This window comes from Rattus norvegicus, chromosome 9, assembly GCF_036323735.1.
Source record: "Rattus norvegicus strain BN/NHsdMcwi chromosome 9, GRCr8, whole genome shotgun sequence".
Lineage (NCBI taxonomy): Eukaryota > Metazoa > Chordata > Mammalia > Rodentia > Muridae > Rattus > Rattus norvegicus.
In genome coordinates this window covers 4,936,750-4,951,478 of record NC_086027.1, presented here as the reverse complement: position 1 = coordinate 4,951,478, position 14,729 = coordinate 4,936,750, and the positions used below count along the sequence as shown (strand labels likewise).

The 14,729-nt window shown below is 42.1% G+C and overlaps 1 protein-coding gene across 21 annotated transcripts in view; it reads left to right on the top strand.

Annotated features, from left to right (window-relative positions):
• Satb1 (SATB homeobox 1) overlaps positions 1-14,729 on the top strand; it is a 93,402-nt gene that overhangs the window by 58,881 nt on the left and 19,792 nt on the right. For all 21 annotated transcript variants that reach the window (XM_063267079.1, XM_063267074.1, XM_063267075.1 and 18 more), the window contains one exon: positions 5,326-5,481. In XM_063267079.1, coding sequence (XP_063123149.1) covers positions 5,326-5,481 — 156 coding nt within the window. The remainder of the gene's footprint in view (positions 1-5,325; positions 5,482-14,729) is intronic.

Here is a 14,729-nt window from a genome sequence, read left to right as displayed (position 1 = left end):
TTGGCCGTCTAACCACCCAACCCATAGGCGACTGTCTGATAATGTAGGTCTGTGTGTCTTACTTGTATCTCAGAGAATTAATTTCCTTTACTCAATATTGCAACAGTGCTCACTGCCAATTAGTTCCATTCTACCCTTCAAACAGCACATTAAATTTTACCAAGTTCTCGATCTGTTACCTCACTATAAAATGAGTAAAGTTGGGGAAAGCGTGCTCTCCCGCTTGTGAGTTAGAACTGTTTTCAATCAGCAGTTGAAGTTAAATAGATCCCCCAAGAGAGGTTTTCATATGCTTGCTTCAGGTAACCAAACTGGCAAGAGAAGGTGGGAAGCACCACAGAAACCGCCAGCCTACAGAACTGTCTTCAGTTTTGTATATTACCAGAGAAAAATCTTTGCAAGATCACTATGCATTTCCTGTAAAACACAGAAATTTGAAACCTATTTTGAGACAAATTTTGTGTTTAGCCTTGAACTCTGATTCTTTCTGATAAAAAGCACAAATAAAAGCATCAGAAGTGAAGGGAAGGTGCCGCTGGGGGACACCCACGACATTTCTAAGCATGAGAGACAAGAATCTCTTCAGCATCATTGTATGTAGCTCACACGTTGAAAGGTGGTTCCCTAGACCAAGGAGCTAAGCTGTTAAGGAACTTAGATTTTAAGTCATCTTTACCATGAGATTTACTTTGAGTCATCAGAAAGATGTCCTACAAGTACCTTACTGGGAGACGGCAGCCCAGCTGCTGAAACAGCAAAGCTAATGCTCACGCAGCCATGCTGCCCTGCGCCCAACGCACACCTGTCTCCCGTAGAGCAGCAGAGGTAGCCATGAACTGTCCTCAGCCCGGGCTGGGAAGCGTTGGGCTAAACCTAATTGTCAAAAGCATATTTTCATAAATCCCGTGCTGCAGTTTAAAGAGGAAAAATACCTTGCAGTATAATGGTTCACAGTTTTCTAAGCACCTTCTCATACGTTAATTCATTGAATCCTAGTACCACCAACCTTTTGCTAGGAGAAAAATGAAAAACCCAAGTGAAATGTTTTAATTAAAGTGTTCAAATCCTAATTAGATTTGTTGCATTTTCCTTTACCTCAAGACGTCTCAAAACACAGTTTTTAGGAGAAGGGTGAAAGTCAGGGGAAATGGGAATTTGTGTTGTTAGACTAGGAGGAATGTTCTAGACTATTGGCTGGATTCCCTAAATTAAATATTTGACAAACGATCCATTTGGAATGGCTTTGCGCAGTGACATTTCTGGTATGATGAAGAAAAGTCACCTTCAAAACTGCCATCATAAGAAAATGCCTTGGTCCGTCTTCTGGATTTGCTTTCCGACTGGGCAAAGTTGCCTAATGAAAACATTAAGGGTTTGCCCTGCAGAACAGATAAGCTTAGGCTAATGCCTTCTACGTAAGGTGTTTCCTTGTGTCTTTATTTGTGTATTTTCATACACGTTGACTTCTGGAGTTACTTTCCCAATTTTAACTTCTGTGAGACCTGTTTCACAAGTTGTGATTTTTTTAAAATGAGTTTTATAGTTCTTTTAAACTTCATGTCTTCTGTGTGTCTTCCTGGGATTTCTTAACTCCTTTCTAAGCGAGATGTGATGTTTCCTAGAAACGTATTACACCATGTTCCAAGTCCATATAAGGACTATATGATTAATGTGCCTTGTGTTGTTCTGTCTTTCACAACAAATCCCTCCATGATTCAGTGAAGCACAAGTTCATGTTGACTCAGGTTTGGTTCCAGGAGTGCACTTAGCGCTTGAGAATGGTGTTACTTGTTGTGGATTCCCTGGAAAGCCTTAACTTTTACATACTTGTGGAACGGTTCTCTTAATGTTACCTTTTATAGAGTGTGCCTTTCTCAGGTCTAGATTTAAGAAGCAATATTAATATTGTTCCTACAGAAAGTTCAAACCACAGTGCTAAGGCATTGTTACATAGAACCACTTTTCACCACCCCTAAATAGGTCTACAAAGTTATTAAGAAGAGGAAAGTGTTATACCGTGGAAAATAAATTTAGATTAGATTTTTTTAATGTTAATTATAAAACCGTTAGCTTCTCAAACTTTGAACTTAATAGGAAGGTTTAGCAAAAGGCTTACACAAGGCAGGCCCACTTTCTTGGTCACTACGTAGTTTTCTAACAAGACCCCACAGAAGAGCATATAACTCCCCAGTCTTTGAGAGAAGCCCAGATTTCAGGAAACTGAAGTCTAGAGCTCAGCCTGGAGCAGGAGGTTATTAGTTCCCCTGTTGTAACAACTTTTCCAGTTTTAAAGTAGAGTAGTAGTAGCACCTGCTGTAGGCTGTTAAGTAGTTCGAGAGGTTGATACGCATGCACACAAACCAGCCAATAAATATCAATACTCTCAAAATTAATTGAAGATCGTAAAACTTTAATTTGTGTAAGAAAGAGCTTGTGGGCAGCTTCTCCTGTACCAGGTAGAGTGTATTCACCACCCATAATAACAAAGGGGAGTTAGTCTTGTAAGCCTGTATGTAAGATCTGAGGCATTTAGCAATCGGTGAAGAAGCAACGTCAAATTTTCATATAAAATGTGTGCTCTCCTGTGCAATTTTAGTGCACAGTAGACCCTAGCCTGTCCCCTACCCAGGAGGGTAAATAGAAGCTCCCGTTCCTAACGACTTCCCTGGCGCCACCGTAATGATGGAGTTCTATGCCCTACCTTGATAAAAGCTCTTCCAGTTGCAACTGCGTTTATTTCACCTCCTGTGCTATTTGTGGAGAGTGAAGAGTAGTTTGTTTTGCCTGGGATGAACTACTTTATGAATTTTAATGGATGATATAATATTAAAAGCTAAACCAGGATTAAAGAAGATTTTTTTTCTTGTACTAAGCAAAAATAGTACTTAGTAGAGTGACGGAGAAAAGATTTTTGTTTCCATTTTTTACCTGGGGAAAAAATCAGCTTTCATACTTTTGAAAGGCTGCCCAAGTCGGTTCCCTTTAAGCAATCACTTGTGTTTAGGAAAAAATGTGGTTCTAGAATTCTAATGGCTTATCTGTGATAAGATGCATATCTGGGCCAGCAAGAGGAGCTTTGCTAAATACTTTTAAACTGAGTAATGCAGCCAGGTACTAACTGTATATTTTTAAAGACTTTCTCCACATGCTTTTCCTTTAATGCCTCTTTTTTTGCCTTTTATCTCCACCCCCCCCCACCCCAGCCCACCCCCAACAGACCAGGAAGCAGCTATTCGCTTGGGTTTTGTGCTGTAGGATTTTTGCTTCTCGGTTCAAGTTGTAACTGCTTTATAGGAAACTTAAAGGAAATTTTAGAAACAGAATCCCAGAAACTTAAGCTCCCCAATTTAATTTTTACAGAAGAATGAGAATTGTTAAGACCAGGCAAAATCCCAACTTTCTTTAAACCAGAGTTGTTGCTATACAGATTGTATCAAGAAACTGTTTCTTCCAGTGTGCTGGACTTCGGGGGCCCCCATTTCCATAACATTCAATTTTCAAAGCAATTGAAATGGCTTTTCTCTTTCATTAAAGCAGTGAGAAAAATAGGTATTAGAAGAGACCCCATGGGGTGATCAGATCTACCCCTCTGCCTCAGAGCAAGACCACCCCAGAGCAAAGTTTTAAATCTCACCAAAGCAACCTCTTGGCAATTTATGGTAATGTGTTAACTCTTCTAGCTCCTAAAGTGCCATTTAGCAGATTATGGCTTCAAAGCCCTGTGGGTTTCTAGTGGCCTCCAGTCTTAATGTACCCCTTGCTGGTATATACCCTGAGCTGGAAAAGGAGCCCCAAGATCTCTTGCCACTCCCACTGAGACCAGGTGACAGTTTTACTGAACCCTCTGTGCTGGCAGCCAGCCATCTCACAGCCAGATGTTTTCCTTCTGCTGCTGGAGTTGGGATGGAAGGTGTCTTGCTGGGTCCTGTCTCCTGGACATAAGTTAGGGAGAAATGTCTTGACCTCAAGGTTGGGAGTTAGAAGGATTCAGAAGGTGCATTTCACAGGGAACTTGCATTTACTTTCAAGAACTTAAATCATCCCCTTCTGGGCTAACCTCTGCTCACTTTCGTGGAAAGTGTTTTGGGGACCAAGTGAAAAACAATGGGGAGACTGCAGTTTGACATTTATTATCTGTGCATTTTTCCTAGCACATGCTTCATTTTTCTGTTGCTCAAAGTTGATTTGCAAGGTTTCTAGAGAAACCTCGGTGTTTAAAGGACCCCCCAAAAATGGGCTCCTTTGTCCTCTTGCTGTGAGAAGAAGCATGATCCTGCCTCTGGACTAAGATGTCAACTGCAGTTTTGTCAGTTGCTAGGAAAACATGGGCCTTTGGCTCATTTGAAGAGTATCAAGACTGCTCTGTATAACGGAGCAGGATAAAAAAAATGAAAGTTGGAATTAAAAATAATAGTATCAAATTTTTTAGATTGCGATTTGGTTTTCAGCCCCCAATCTTTGTCGGGAGGGGACACCTTTCCTCAGCCGTCCCTGCTGATCTGTTATCAAAGGCATGGCACACATTTTTGAGCGATTCTACATTTTGAGTAGTTTTGTGGAGTTCATTGATGGTGTCCATAGTGGAGCTCACAGAACTGTTCAGTCACTTTTTAAGAAACATTTTATTGTCTCAATTCTCTAAGTCAGAAGGAAGTCGTTGTATGCCGGAACGCCAGGAAACGGCGAAATAAGCAGGCAGAGCAGTTTGGACATCACGTGTGTACCGCAACCAGCCTTTATAATAATTGAACACGGCTTTCTACCTGCTTCATGGATGGATAGAAGATTTAAATGCGCAGTTCCATAAATGGCTTTATTATGGAAGATTTTAAAATGAAACATAAGAGGGAAAGGCATTTTAAAAAAGTCTGAAATTAAAAAGGCCATAGTATATAACAGCTATCAGTGAGCTAACTGTCTATTAGGCACCGGGCACCCGGTGAAGACGCAGTGCCGTGCGTTACGGTTTTAATTGTGAATTTCCTTTGTTAGGGCTGAAATGAGAGATAATTGTGAGACAATTAGTTTGGCGATTTCAAGTCCTTGAAGCTCCTCTCTTTCCCAGAAAACTTCCTTTATGGTGTTATTTTTCCTGGTTGTCAGCTGGCAGTTGCCGTCACATTACAGATGCAATCACCTGTGACAGTGTGACTTCCTTAACTTACGCTATCAGATCTCAGGGCAGTAACTAATGCCGAATGACCGCACTGTTGATCACCTTGATCGTAAAAGGAGTAACGCTGCCCAGCTTGGATGCCGAGCCTGAGAACCTCTGACTCAATTTGGCTAATGAAAAATGACAGCCACGCTCAAAATGTTTTGTAGGTGAAAACAGCTACCCTCGCCACTGAGAGGAATGGGAAGCCAGAGAACAATACTATGAACATTAACGCCTCCATTTATGACGAGATTCAGCAGGAAATGAAGCGTGCTAAAGTGTCCCAAGCACTGTTTGCAAAGGTTGCTGCCACAAAAAGCCAGGTAAGATCCTCAGACAGGCGTTAGAATGTTCGTCTGTGATGCCTGTCAGTGACAGCCATGCCTGTGTTCAGTGTGAGCCGGCATCACAGAGAGGTTGCAGCCTCTAGGACTATGTAGAGAACTCTCTTAGCAGTGTGTTGAGATGTAGGTTGTAGACATTGGGTTTCCTGGTCCCCCAGCTCCTGGACTAAAGATGTCTTGGGCATTCTCTGGGTCAGTTATTGGTTCCTTTCAGGAGTGGACTGTCACGTGTACAGTTTACTAGGCTGGTGTATCATAATAGAACATGTAACATAGAAGCCACGAACTGTTGCTTGGTTAATCCTCGGATGACCTTCAGTTTCATCCTAAAATCCCCATACAACTTTATCTGCAACTCGTCTACCCGCAGCTATTCCTCAGTTGCCGAAACAAATCACACACCCCATCGCATGTTAGTGATTTTGGTTTTTCTGTAGTTGTACACAAGGCAAATTGAGTTACACTCAGAACCTGACCAACACTGATGACTGCATAGAGTTAAACCGGCAATCTAAGACCTCTTCAATCCAGTTCAGAAACAACAGCTAGATCATCCAGCTTCTTACCAGCGTGACTCTCGTATGTTGGTAACTGCTCACTAGAGTCGTCTGGTAGAAAAAGCTCACGGTTGTCTATTAGCTCTTCCCCAGAGCCATGAATACAGACGTAGAGTACAGAATTCCCTTCCCTTCCACAAAAGGACTTGGTAACACCGAGGTGGGACTTAGAGGCACACAACGGCTTGGGTGAGATTTGAATAACCTGAAATGTTACACAATTCTGTTTTCGTAATTGCTGAATGCTCTTTTGTAGAACATCCTAACCATTGTCAATTGTGATAAAATATACAATTCTGGAGTAGTTGCTGCATGACAGATTTATAACACAATACTTTTTGACTTTTCCAAAAATTTCACTCTGTGTGCATTAATAACGGTACTTAATGGGAGCGTTCCTTGAGAAACATGTCGCTCCTGTTTAAGTTGTAGGCCGGATGAATACTTAAGGGGTATCTTGGAAATGTTATATAAAAATGACTGAACTCAAGCTGTGGACTGTAAAAAATTATAGCTTTATAGGCCGCATGCCTGCCTACCCTTCAATCACTGTCAAAGTGATAATTTCTACAATAATATGTTTCTTTTATTGTGAGATTCTAAACATCAAGTACTGTTTAAACATTAAACTGAATTGTTTATGTTAGTGCTGTACCCAGCGTGTCATACATCGGGCCACCGTAATCTCTCATGGAATGTAAAATTCTGTCATGAATCATGGCTTGCATATCGGAAATTACTGTAATTTTGATTGGAAATTACAGGGCTCTTGAAATGTTTCTAATTATGATAGAATGTTAGAACCGCTTCAAACCTGTGTGCTTCTTCAGATGTCTTCATTTACATGCCAAGACTAGGAGTTAAGGAGAACTGTCCTGTTCTCATTCTACCCCCACAACCCGGCACATTCTTGTTTTGACTACTTAGTCTAATTATGATGAGGATCTCTTATTTAAATATATATTATTTTGCCTTTCCTTCTGATTCTACATCCCCTCCACCCCACCCCACCGTACCCCAGCCTGTTCAATTACATAATAGACTGCCTTCCTACCAGGCACTTTCTCCAAATCTTCAAAATGGAGGAGCTAGATACACATTATTATAATCAGGTCAGCCAGGAAACAAAACAAACAGGAATTCATATGAAAACTTCTCAGTTTGCATCATCTAGTTGTCTGTCACCTGTCCTTGTACCCCTTCCTGTCGCCTTTCTGACCAGGGCCTAGCCATCACCAGGGCCTAGCTCCTAAGTGATAGCAGAGACCCCTCGCCTTTGGGTTGAGTTACTGGTTTAGGAACCACGCAAGAAGCAACAGTCGGCTGGTTCAGGTCTGTTTGGTATCCTGTAGAGTTTTTAAAAATTGTCACTTTGCCCTTTGCCCTTTGCCCTTTGCCAAGCCTCAGGTCTGCATTTCTACGATGTTGATGGGCAGCTTCTAAGTATCTCCCATCTCTCTGTATCCCAGGAACACCCCAAACTTCTACTCTCCCCTTTTAGTGTTTGAAGAAACTCCAAGGAACCCATTAGAAGCTGTGGGCCAAGTGGACATGTGTCTCCTATCCCCTTGAATAGCTAGTTATTCACAATTCCTAATGTATTCTACTTTATTCTAATGTGTTCTTATAGCATTTCTATAGTTTTTGTCTTGCTTATTCAGTTAGATATTATACCGCCCTTTGTGTGAAAATGCATGCAAATATTGAGAGGGGTTGTGTGCAGTGAGTCCAGAGCCTGTATCCTAACAGAGGAAATCTGACCAACAAGGTCATGAAGTTTTTTGTTCTTCTGGCCTCATATCTCCCAAAGGAAACAGAAAAGCTCATGAAAAGTCTTCACGTCACGTGGTAAAATGTGTTACGACTAAGACAGTTCTTTACACCTCACATAAGTGAGCTGGGGCTCACCAGAGGGCATAGCATTCCTCCGGGTGTGTAGACTGTAATATATACGTGTGGACCTTTATGTTGCAGAGCACTATACATAATGGACAGCATTTCCTAATGCTCAGTAAGTGACTCCGCTCTCTCCGTGCAGAGCAGTGATTTATCATGTATTTATGTATCCGAGTACCCCCCGTTTTAGAAGGTAAAGGACATGGCTACAAGTGACTGATGCATGGAGTGTTTTCTGTACAAGGAGCCTGCCCATGTTGAGCCTGCCATTTAGCCTGTTCTACATCATCTCGTCCTTTTGATGAATAATAGAAATGAGATTGTTTTAACTCTAAAAGGAGTGTCGGAATGAAATATGCCAGGGAAAACCGAAGGTAGGCTACTTTTGTGCTTGGTTATAAAAGCAGGCTAATGCAAACTTGAAAAAGATGATGGGCTTTGAACGCAATGCGAATAGCTACCAGCGAATACATTTTCCATTTCCAATAAGCAGCAGCGGCTGGCTTTTCCAGGTGAGTCAGATTGGAATTTTATCAAACGTTTAGTCTGATAACGTTCAAGTTATTATGGGAGCAGGATTTGCTAATTTCACTGTTTTAAAAAAATTAGTTGATTTGGGTAATAACCATTCCCGTGTCAAGGCTCCGTTACTGTTCATCGACTTCAGTGTTTTCATCTGGGATATGGAAGTGGAGGCTTTTCCTTAATAGTGGCAGATGTTGGAATCTAATTTTATTCCGCAGCAAACCCCCCGAGAGCTTTGAGACTTCAGGTGTGTGTCCAGCAAGGGGACATTAACTGCACCACAGGCCTTGCCTTGTACATGCAATTTTTACACTGATTTTTGTGTTTGTGGAGTGGAGTCTGCAGACCCAGCTGCATGGGCAGAGTTGAGGGCGTTTACTGTGTCTCCATTCATGTTAGCAAATGACTGCCTGCCCTCACTTGCTTCCCAGAGCAGTGTATAGGTGCAGTAGGGGGCTGCTGTGATTGCCCTCCGACTGGACAGACTTTCAATGGAATCCTCTTTAGGTTCTGCAAAGGAGACGACTCTGTCTACCATGGTTTGGAGCTCGATTAATAAGTAGAGTTTATTTTTATTTTTTAAACACATTTAAAAAGATAGTTTTTTTTTTCTTTTTAACCGAAAAGTAGCATGACTTGTAGTATAGACCAGAGAATTTAAAGCCATTTTTGTTTCTCCTATAAATTTCAGACACTTCTGTCAGTGAGATGCAGGACTGTAATGGGAGTAAGAGAGGGACCCAGGGAGAGGAGAAAGAGATTTTCAGGGTTCCTTTGGTCCTAGGTTTAAGAAAAAATTAAACATCACTCTTATTTGTAGGTTAGGTGAGTTGAGATGTCTTAAATACAATTAAACCTTCACAAATCAGGGGTGCGGGGTGGGCGGCGTGACATAGGGCTAAAAACGTAGGCTATAAAAGAATGTATAGTGGCAACACTTAGAGATAAAGCAGGGAGCTCGTGACACCGGATCCTAGCATGCTAGGGAAGGCATGGTTGGTTTTATTCAGACGGAGTTACACTCAGAACTGGGTGCTAATTCATTCTTTTCGAATGTTCACGTCACAGACGCTGCTGTGGCACGATTTCACCTGTGCAGACTCTTATTTAAGGCACTCAGGAGGCCCCGCAGACGTGTGAGTCACAGTTTCTCTTATTTCTGGTGCTACAACTCTGAGCAGCAGTGTGTGAGAAGATCCCGGTGCTGTGTCCTTAGAGCCCATCTCCTAGATGCTCATGAGTTCTCCGCCAAGGGCTGTTCCTTTGCAAACTGTACCTGTCTCGTCCTTCTTTCCAGCAGGGTGGAGCCAGGCCTTGGTCATTGGCAGCTCAGGTCTCTCTGTCTGCTTGCCTGAAAGGAGGAAGGGCAGGAGGAGCTTTGATGAGAACAAAGAGGAGAAAAGAGCTGGAAGCTAACACCTAACCCCTGCAGCTCCTATCTCTCTCCTGCTAGTCGAGCTTAGCTCATGCTCGACCAAGTCCCTGTACTAGATGCTTGAATAGGAAGGAGGGGTTCGCCGGTTTCCTCTTTAGAGTGTTTGTAGCCGTTTGCTGAAAATAGCATGTGTGTTAGAACTAGGGATCCGGATTGTAGTTTCCATGTTGATCTATTTCTAGTTGGATACTAATCCAGCCTAGTGGAGCTGGTGGCTTTAAGCACCAGCCACCCTTGACCACGAGGCAGGCAGTCACCACTGTATGCCAGATTACAGTTTTCAGGACTAGTTAAATCGGTGGATCTAAACAGGATTAGATTTCGGTGCTCTGAAACAAGTTATGTTTTGGTCTCTCAGGTCCAGCATTATTAAATAAAGTGTGTAATTGCCCATTTTTGACTAAAGAGTTATGTAAAGGGATATCTTACCCCTTAAATACTGTTCCTACCTAAGTCCGTCAGAGACCTTTGGCTACCTTGGTATTATTTTTAAACGGTTTAGAACCTCTAGAAAGCTAACTGGAAGCCATGTACTCTTCCTTTTGCTACCAGCTTAATAGGTTTAACTGTTGCAGATGTAGTGGGATTCATTGAGCTCAGTTTTTTCCGTTTTTAGGAACTTTAGGTAGAATTTAGAGAAAAAGAATTTTGTGACTCTTGGACCAGCTCTGTGAAGAAGGTCTTCAAGAGGGGAGACGAGGGACTATGTGGGTGCCATGCTACAGCAGCAAGTGAGAGTCGCTTTAGCGTCGTCTCCTTAGCCACAGGACTTTTTTTTTTTTTTTTTTTTTTTTTTTTTTGTCCTAAAATGGTGGCATAGGCCACACAGTGTGGACTGAGAACCTCAGAGGCCCCTGATCCGGAAGTTCTGTGGTATCCATGCTTCAGTCAGGTTAGCTTTTCCTAGACAGCATCAGCAAGACAAGGGAAAGGAGCAGACTGAAGGGTGTTAGCTCCCACCATGAGTGGGTGTCTCCCCTTAAACTCCACCCTGAATGCCATGCAGGTTTGATCTTTCAGCAAACTGCCTGATTTTTTGAGCCTTTTCTTGGGGGTCACAGCAGTCGTGCTTTATAGTTTGGATAATTAAGGTAGGTTTTAACTTTAGCTTTCCCCCCACCCTCACTGGGGACTCAAAATAAAGGCCCCATGAAATGAATGAGCAATGAAATAGGTTTATGCATAGTAATAATAGGAAAATAACCAAAGGAAACTACAGATTTTCACATCAGGCAGAGGTGCAGGAGGTCACAGGACCTGGGTAGAGACTGCGGATCTCACCCACTCCCCTGCCTCTTAGAAAGTAACCTTAGTACTTTAACTTTTTTTTTTGGTTGTTGTTCTAAGTATTTTTTTGTATGCGATTCTTTTGCTGTGTAAAATGACACGAAGCCCGATTACCAACTAAAAAGAAAAGTTCATAGCAACTTGCAGGGATAAAGCTGTTCTTTAATTGGCCGTTAGCTAGACAACTTGTACAATAGGAAGCCCAAGCCATTTGTGGAGTTGATTTCTAATTGTCAAATTGATGAAGTTGTTTTTCTCCCTAAATCTTAATCTACTTCTGTTGTAGGTTAATAGAAAAAAAAATCTATTCTCCTTTGATTTATTTATTTATTTATTTATTTATTTATTTATTTATTTATTTATTTAGATTCAAAATCTCCAGTTGCTTTCGTGGCGTTTTCAAGCAATTCCCCTTCAAGCAGCATACTTCAGGAATTGGGTTTAAACACACTGTTTCATAAACTGCCAGCCTCCTCGGCCGCCCCAGTGCCTCTGATTCCGTAAATCAGATCATAGGCAGCATGCTGTCATATAATAAGGTGTCTGATCCTTATTACCAGTTTGTTGATGCACAGACTCCTTCAAATTGACCATCGCAACACATGGTTTCCCTGGAACTAGCTGTGATAATTAGCGTGGTTCTAATGAGACAGAATGTCACTGATCTTGTGCTGAACTGTCGAGTATCGACACTACGGATGGGAACTGTCAGAGCCCGCCATCTGTGACAGCGCTTGGCATATTCCAGTGGCAAGGTAGAGTGTGCTCGGTAGAGTATTTTCAAACAAATGGCCCTTTTCTTGACGAGGCTCTGCGATCTGTTCGAACGCAGGAGAGTGGGCGACCCAACTTTGTCCTACATGAAGCCTATCTTGACGTCCACAGAGGACTATTGAGTATACTCAGTGTCACTTAAGGGAGGAAGCTTTTGTTTATCTGGTGCCTTTTAAGTGGCCATTCTTTCCCTGTTGCATGTGCTTGCTGGTGTGATGTGTGTGGTAGCCTCTCCCAGTTGCCCCATATTGTCAGCTCGTAGTAAAACAGTCACTTTAGATACTTCCCCTGATTTTAAAATTGCCTTGTTTAGAAGAGATTTGTTGGGGAGCTGAGGATGGCTTTTAGTGATGAAGTGGTCTGAGTTAGCAGAGGGAAAGGGGAAACGGAGGGAGAATTCAGAATGTGGGTAAGAACGCACAGGAAGAATTAGAATGGACAGAGCGCCGGTCGGGTCTGCAGACTCCGGAGAGAAGGAGGGAGGTTTTACTGGAGGAAAAGTCCAGCACTGCTTATCATCCAAAATATGCTTTGTTTCTCTTTATTTCCTCCTCTCTGGCAGACCACACAGGGCTTGTTCTGAAGAACATTTTCACTAATCTGATCAGGCAGCCAAATACGCCGGGAAAACTGCTTTAATGATCCCACTAATTACCTCAAGTCAATATGAACTGTATTATTAGACTGAGGGAAAATATTCCATTAGGTCTCCCCCTCGGGAGTTTCTCCGCTTTGTGATGTCACCGAAGCCTTCACCCTCTCGCTTGTAATTAATTTTATTTACACACGCAGGCACGCACAAGGTCACACCTGCAGAACCATCGCTGGCCAGGGAGCGTGTGGCACTCGGGCTTAATCAGATCTGTCATAATTACCATTCTGCATGTTTCTGACACACGCTGTGAAATATTTCAATTTAACTGCCGCTACCAGCACAACCAGATGTAGTGCGAGTGTGGCTGCACTGGAAATATTATTCCGCAGGATAAACTCTCTCCTCCTCCTCCTCCCTCCCCCCTCCAGCTAATGTGGCACAGAAGCTGATGCATCCTGTAAATCTTGAATGCAGCGCTAGATTGATAACAGGCGATTAGACAGTTTAACCACAAACAGCTTGTTCATTTTTCACAAATGAAAACCACATGTGGTAGAACTAAGATTTCAGCCCCCTTTTTTGTAAGGGTTGGGGTACGTGTATGTGTGGAAGATGTCCTTAAATAACAATAAAATGCAATCAAAAGAAGTTAAGTGTTTAGAAAAATGGAGACATTACCTAGTTTTCCTCCAGATTTATCAAAACCTCATCATTTCCATTTTAATACTTTTACTGAAACTTAAATGGGAATAGGAATGTGGTCTCTGGTGGACTTTCTGAATATTGTATTTTTTTAAAAAAATAATTTCTTTTGCTCTGTGGGAGTGTAATAGTCCTTTGACCTTATGCTGTTTTTCTTAAAAAAAGAGTTAACAGTTCCTTAATGAAGATTTTGAATGAATTTCTAAGGCTGAACATACAGCTTTCCAAAGATAGTTTTCATTATTGCTCTGGTTTTTTAGTTAATAAGTTGCATCAAGTTTTTGTGGTCAGATATCAGACAATCCCCAAACGAAACAGTCTCAGCCAGAAAACTTACTTTATAGATACTTGATGGCTGTCAGCCATTTGCAAAGAAAGTTGAAGAACAGTGCTTTTTGCACTAGTACACCAGAGCGCCCCAGAGGGTGTCAGAAGTCCAGAATTCCCACCCATCAGTATATAGAAGCTTCACAGAAGGCCACAGTAGGTGTGAAAGGAACATCCAGAGAGATGTGGAAACAGACCAAGGAAGGCATAGAAACACCCATTGCTCCGTGTAAAACGCACACATGGCTTAATGCCAGCATATGCCAGATAACATACTCTCTTTTTATCTTTCTGCTGTATGTACTACTTCATCTGTGAACTTTTCCGTTGCTTTGTCAGGCTCCATCGCGGTGGTTCTATTGTCTGGCCATTCTGGTTTCCCCTTCCTGTAGAACAGTGTCTTTCCTGAGCTCTAGTATCTGCTGTTCTCCCTCTTGCTTGGAAGTTCCTTAGACCACTGGAGCTAGCTTCCTTTCTCACCCGGCTGTCGTGTGTTTTCTGTTTGCTCTGAAATCTAACATTTTATGCCTGCGCACATACTCTTTTTGGTGTTACTCTAAAGGAAAATAAATCATTCATAAAGGATTTGCCTGTTACTTAGACCCTTTTTCTTCTAGCTGTGAAGATTCACAGAGTTATTTCAGGTCCTCTACCACTTTCAGTACTCTTCATCTATCTTTGTAGATTCCTTGTTTCCCTTGGTTTTGTTTTTGCAGTCTACTATGTCTTTGCAGTCAGTTCTCAAAATTGTTGTTTGTTCTTGTGGAAGATTGGACTCAACCTCCATCTTTCCTGCTGCCCATCACTTATAAAAAACTTCCTCCTGAGTCCAGGTATTACCCAGAATCCTTCTTGACACAGAAGTGGAGGCCCCCATCCAATCAGTGGATGAGCCCATCCCCGCTGCAGACCACCTGTATTTTGAGATTCCATGTCAGAGTTGGGGAGAATTAGAATCAGAACTTCACTGATACCGTCCTGAATATCCTGGAACACAACTGGTTCAAGTTACTTTGATGCACATTTCACAATCCCTGGCACGGGTCACCATTAAATGGATTCTTAGAGTTGGAGAAAAGATTGTACTCCACTGAGATTTCCTTCCCTGGTTCCTCCTGCTTGTAGACAT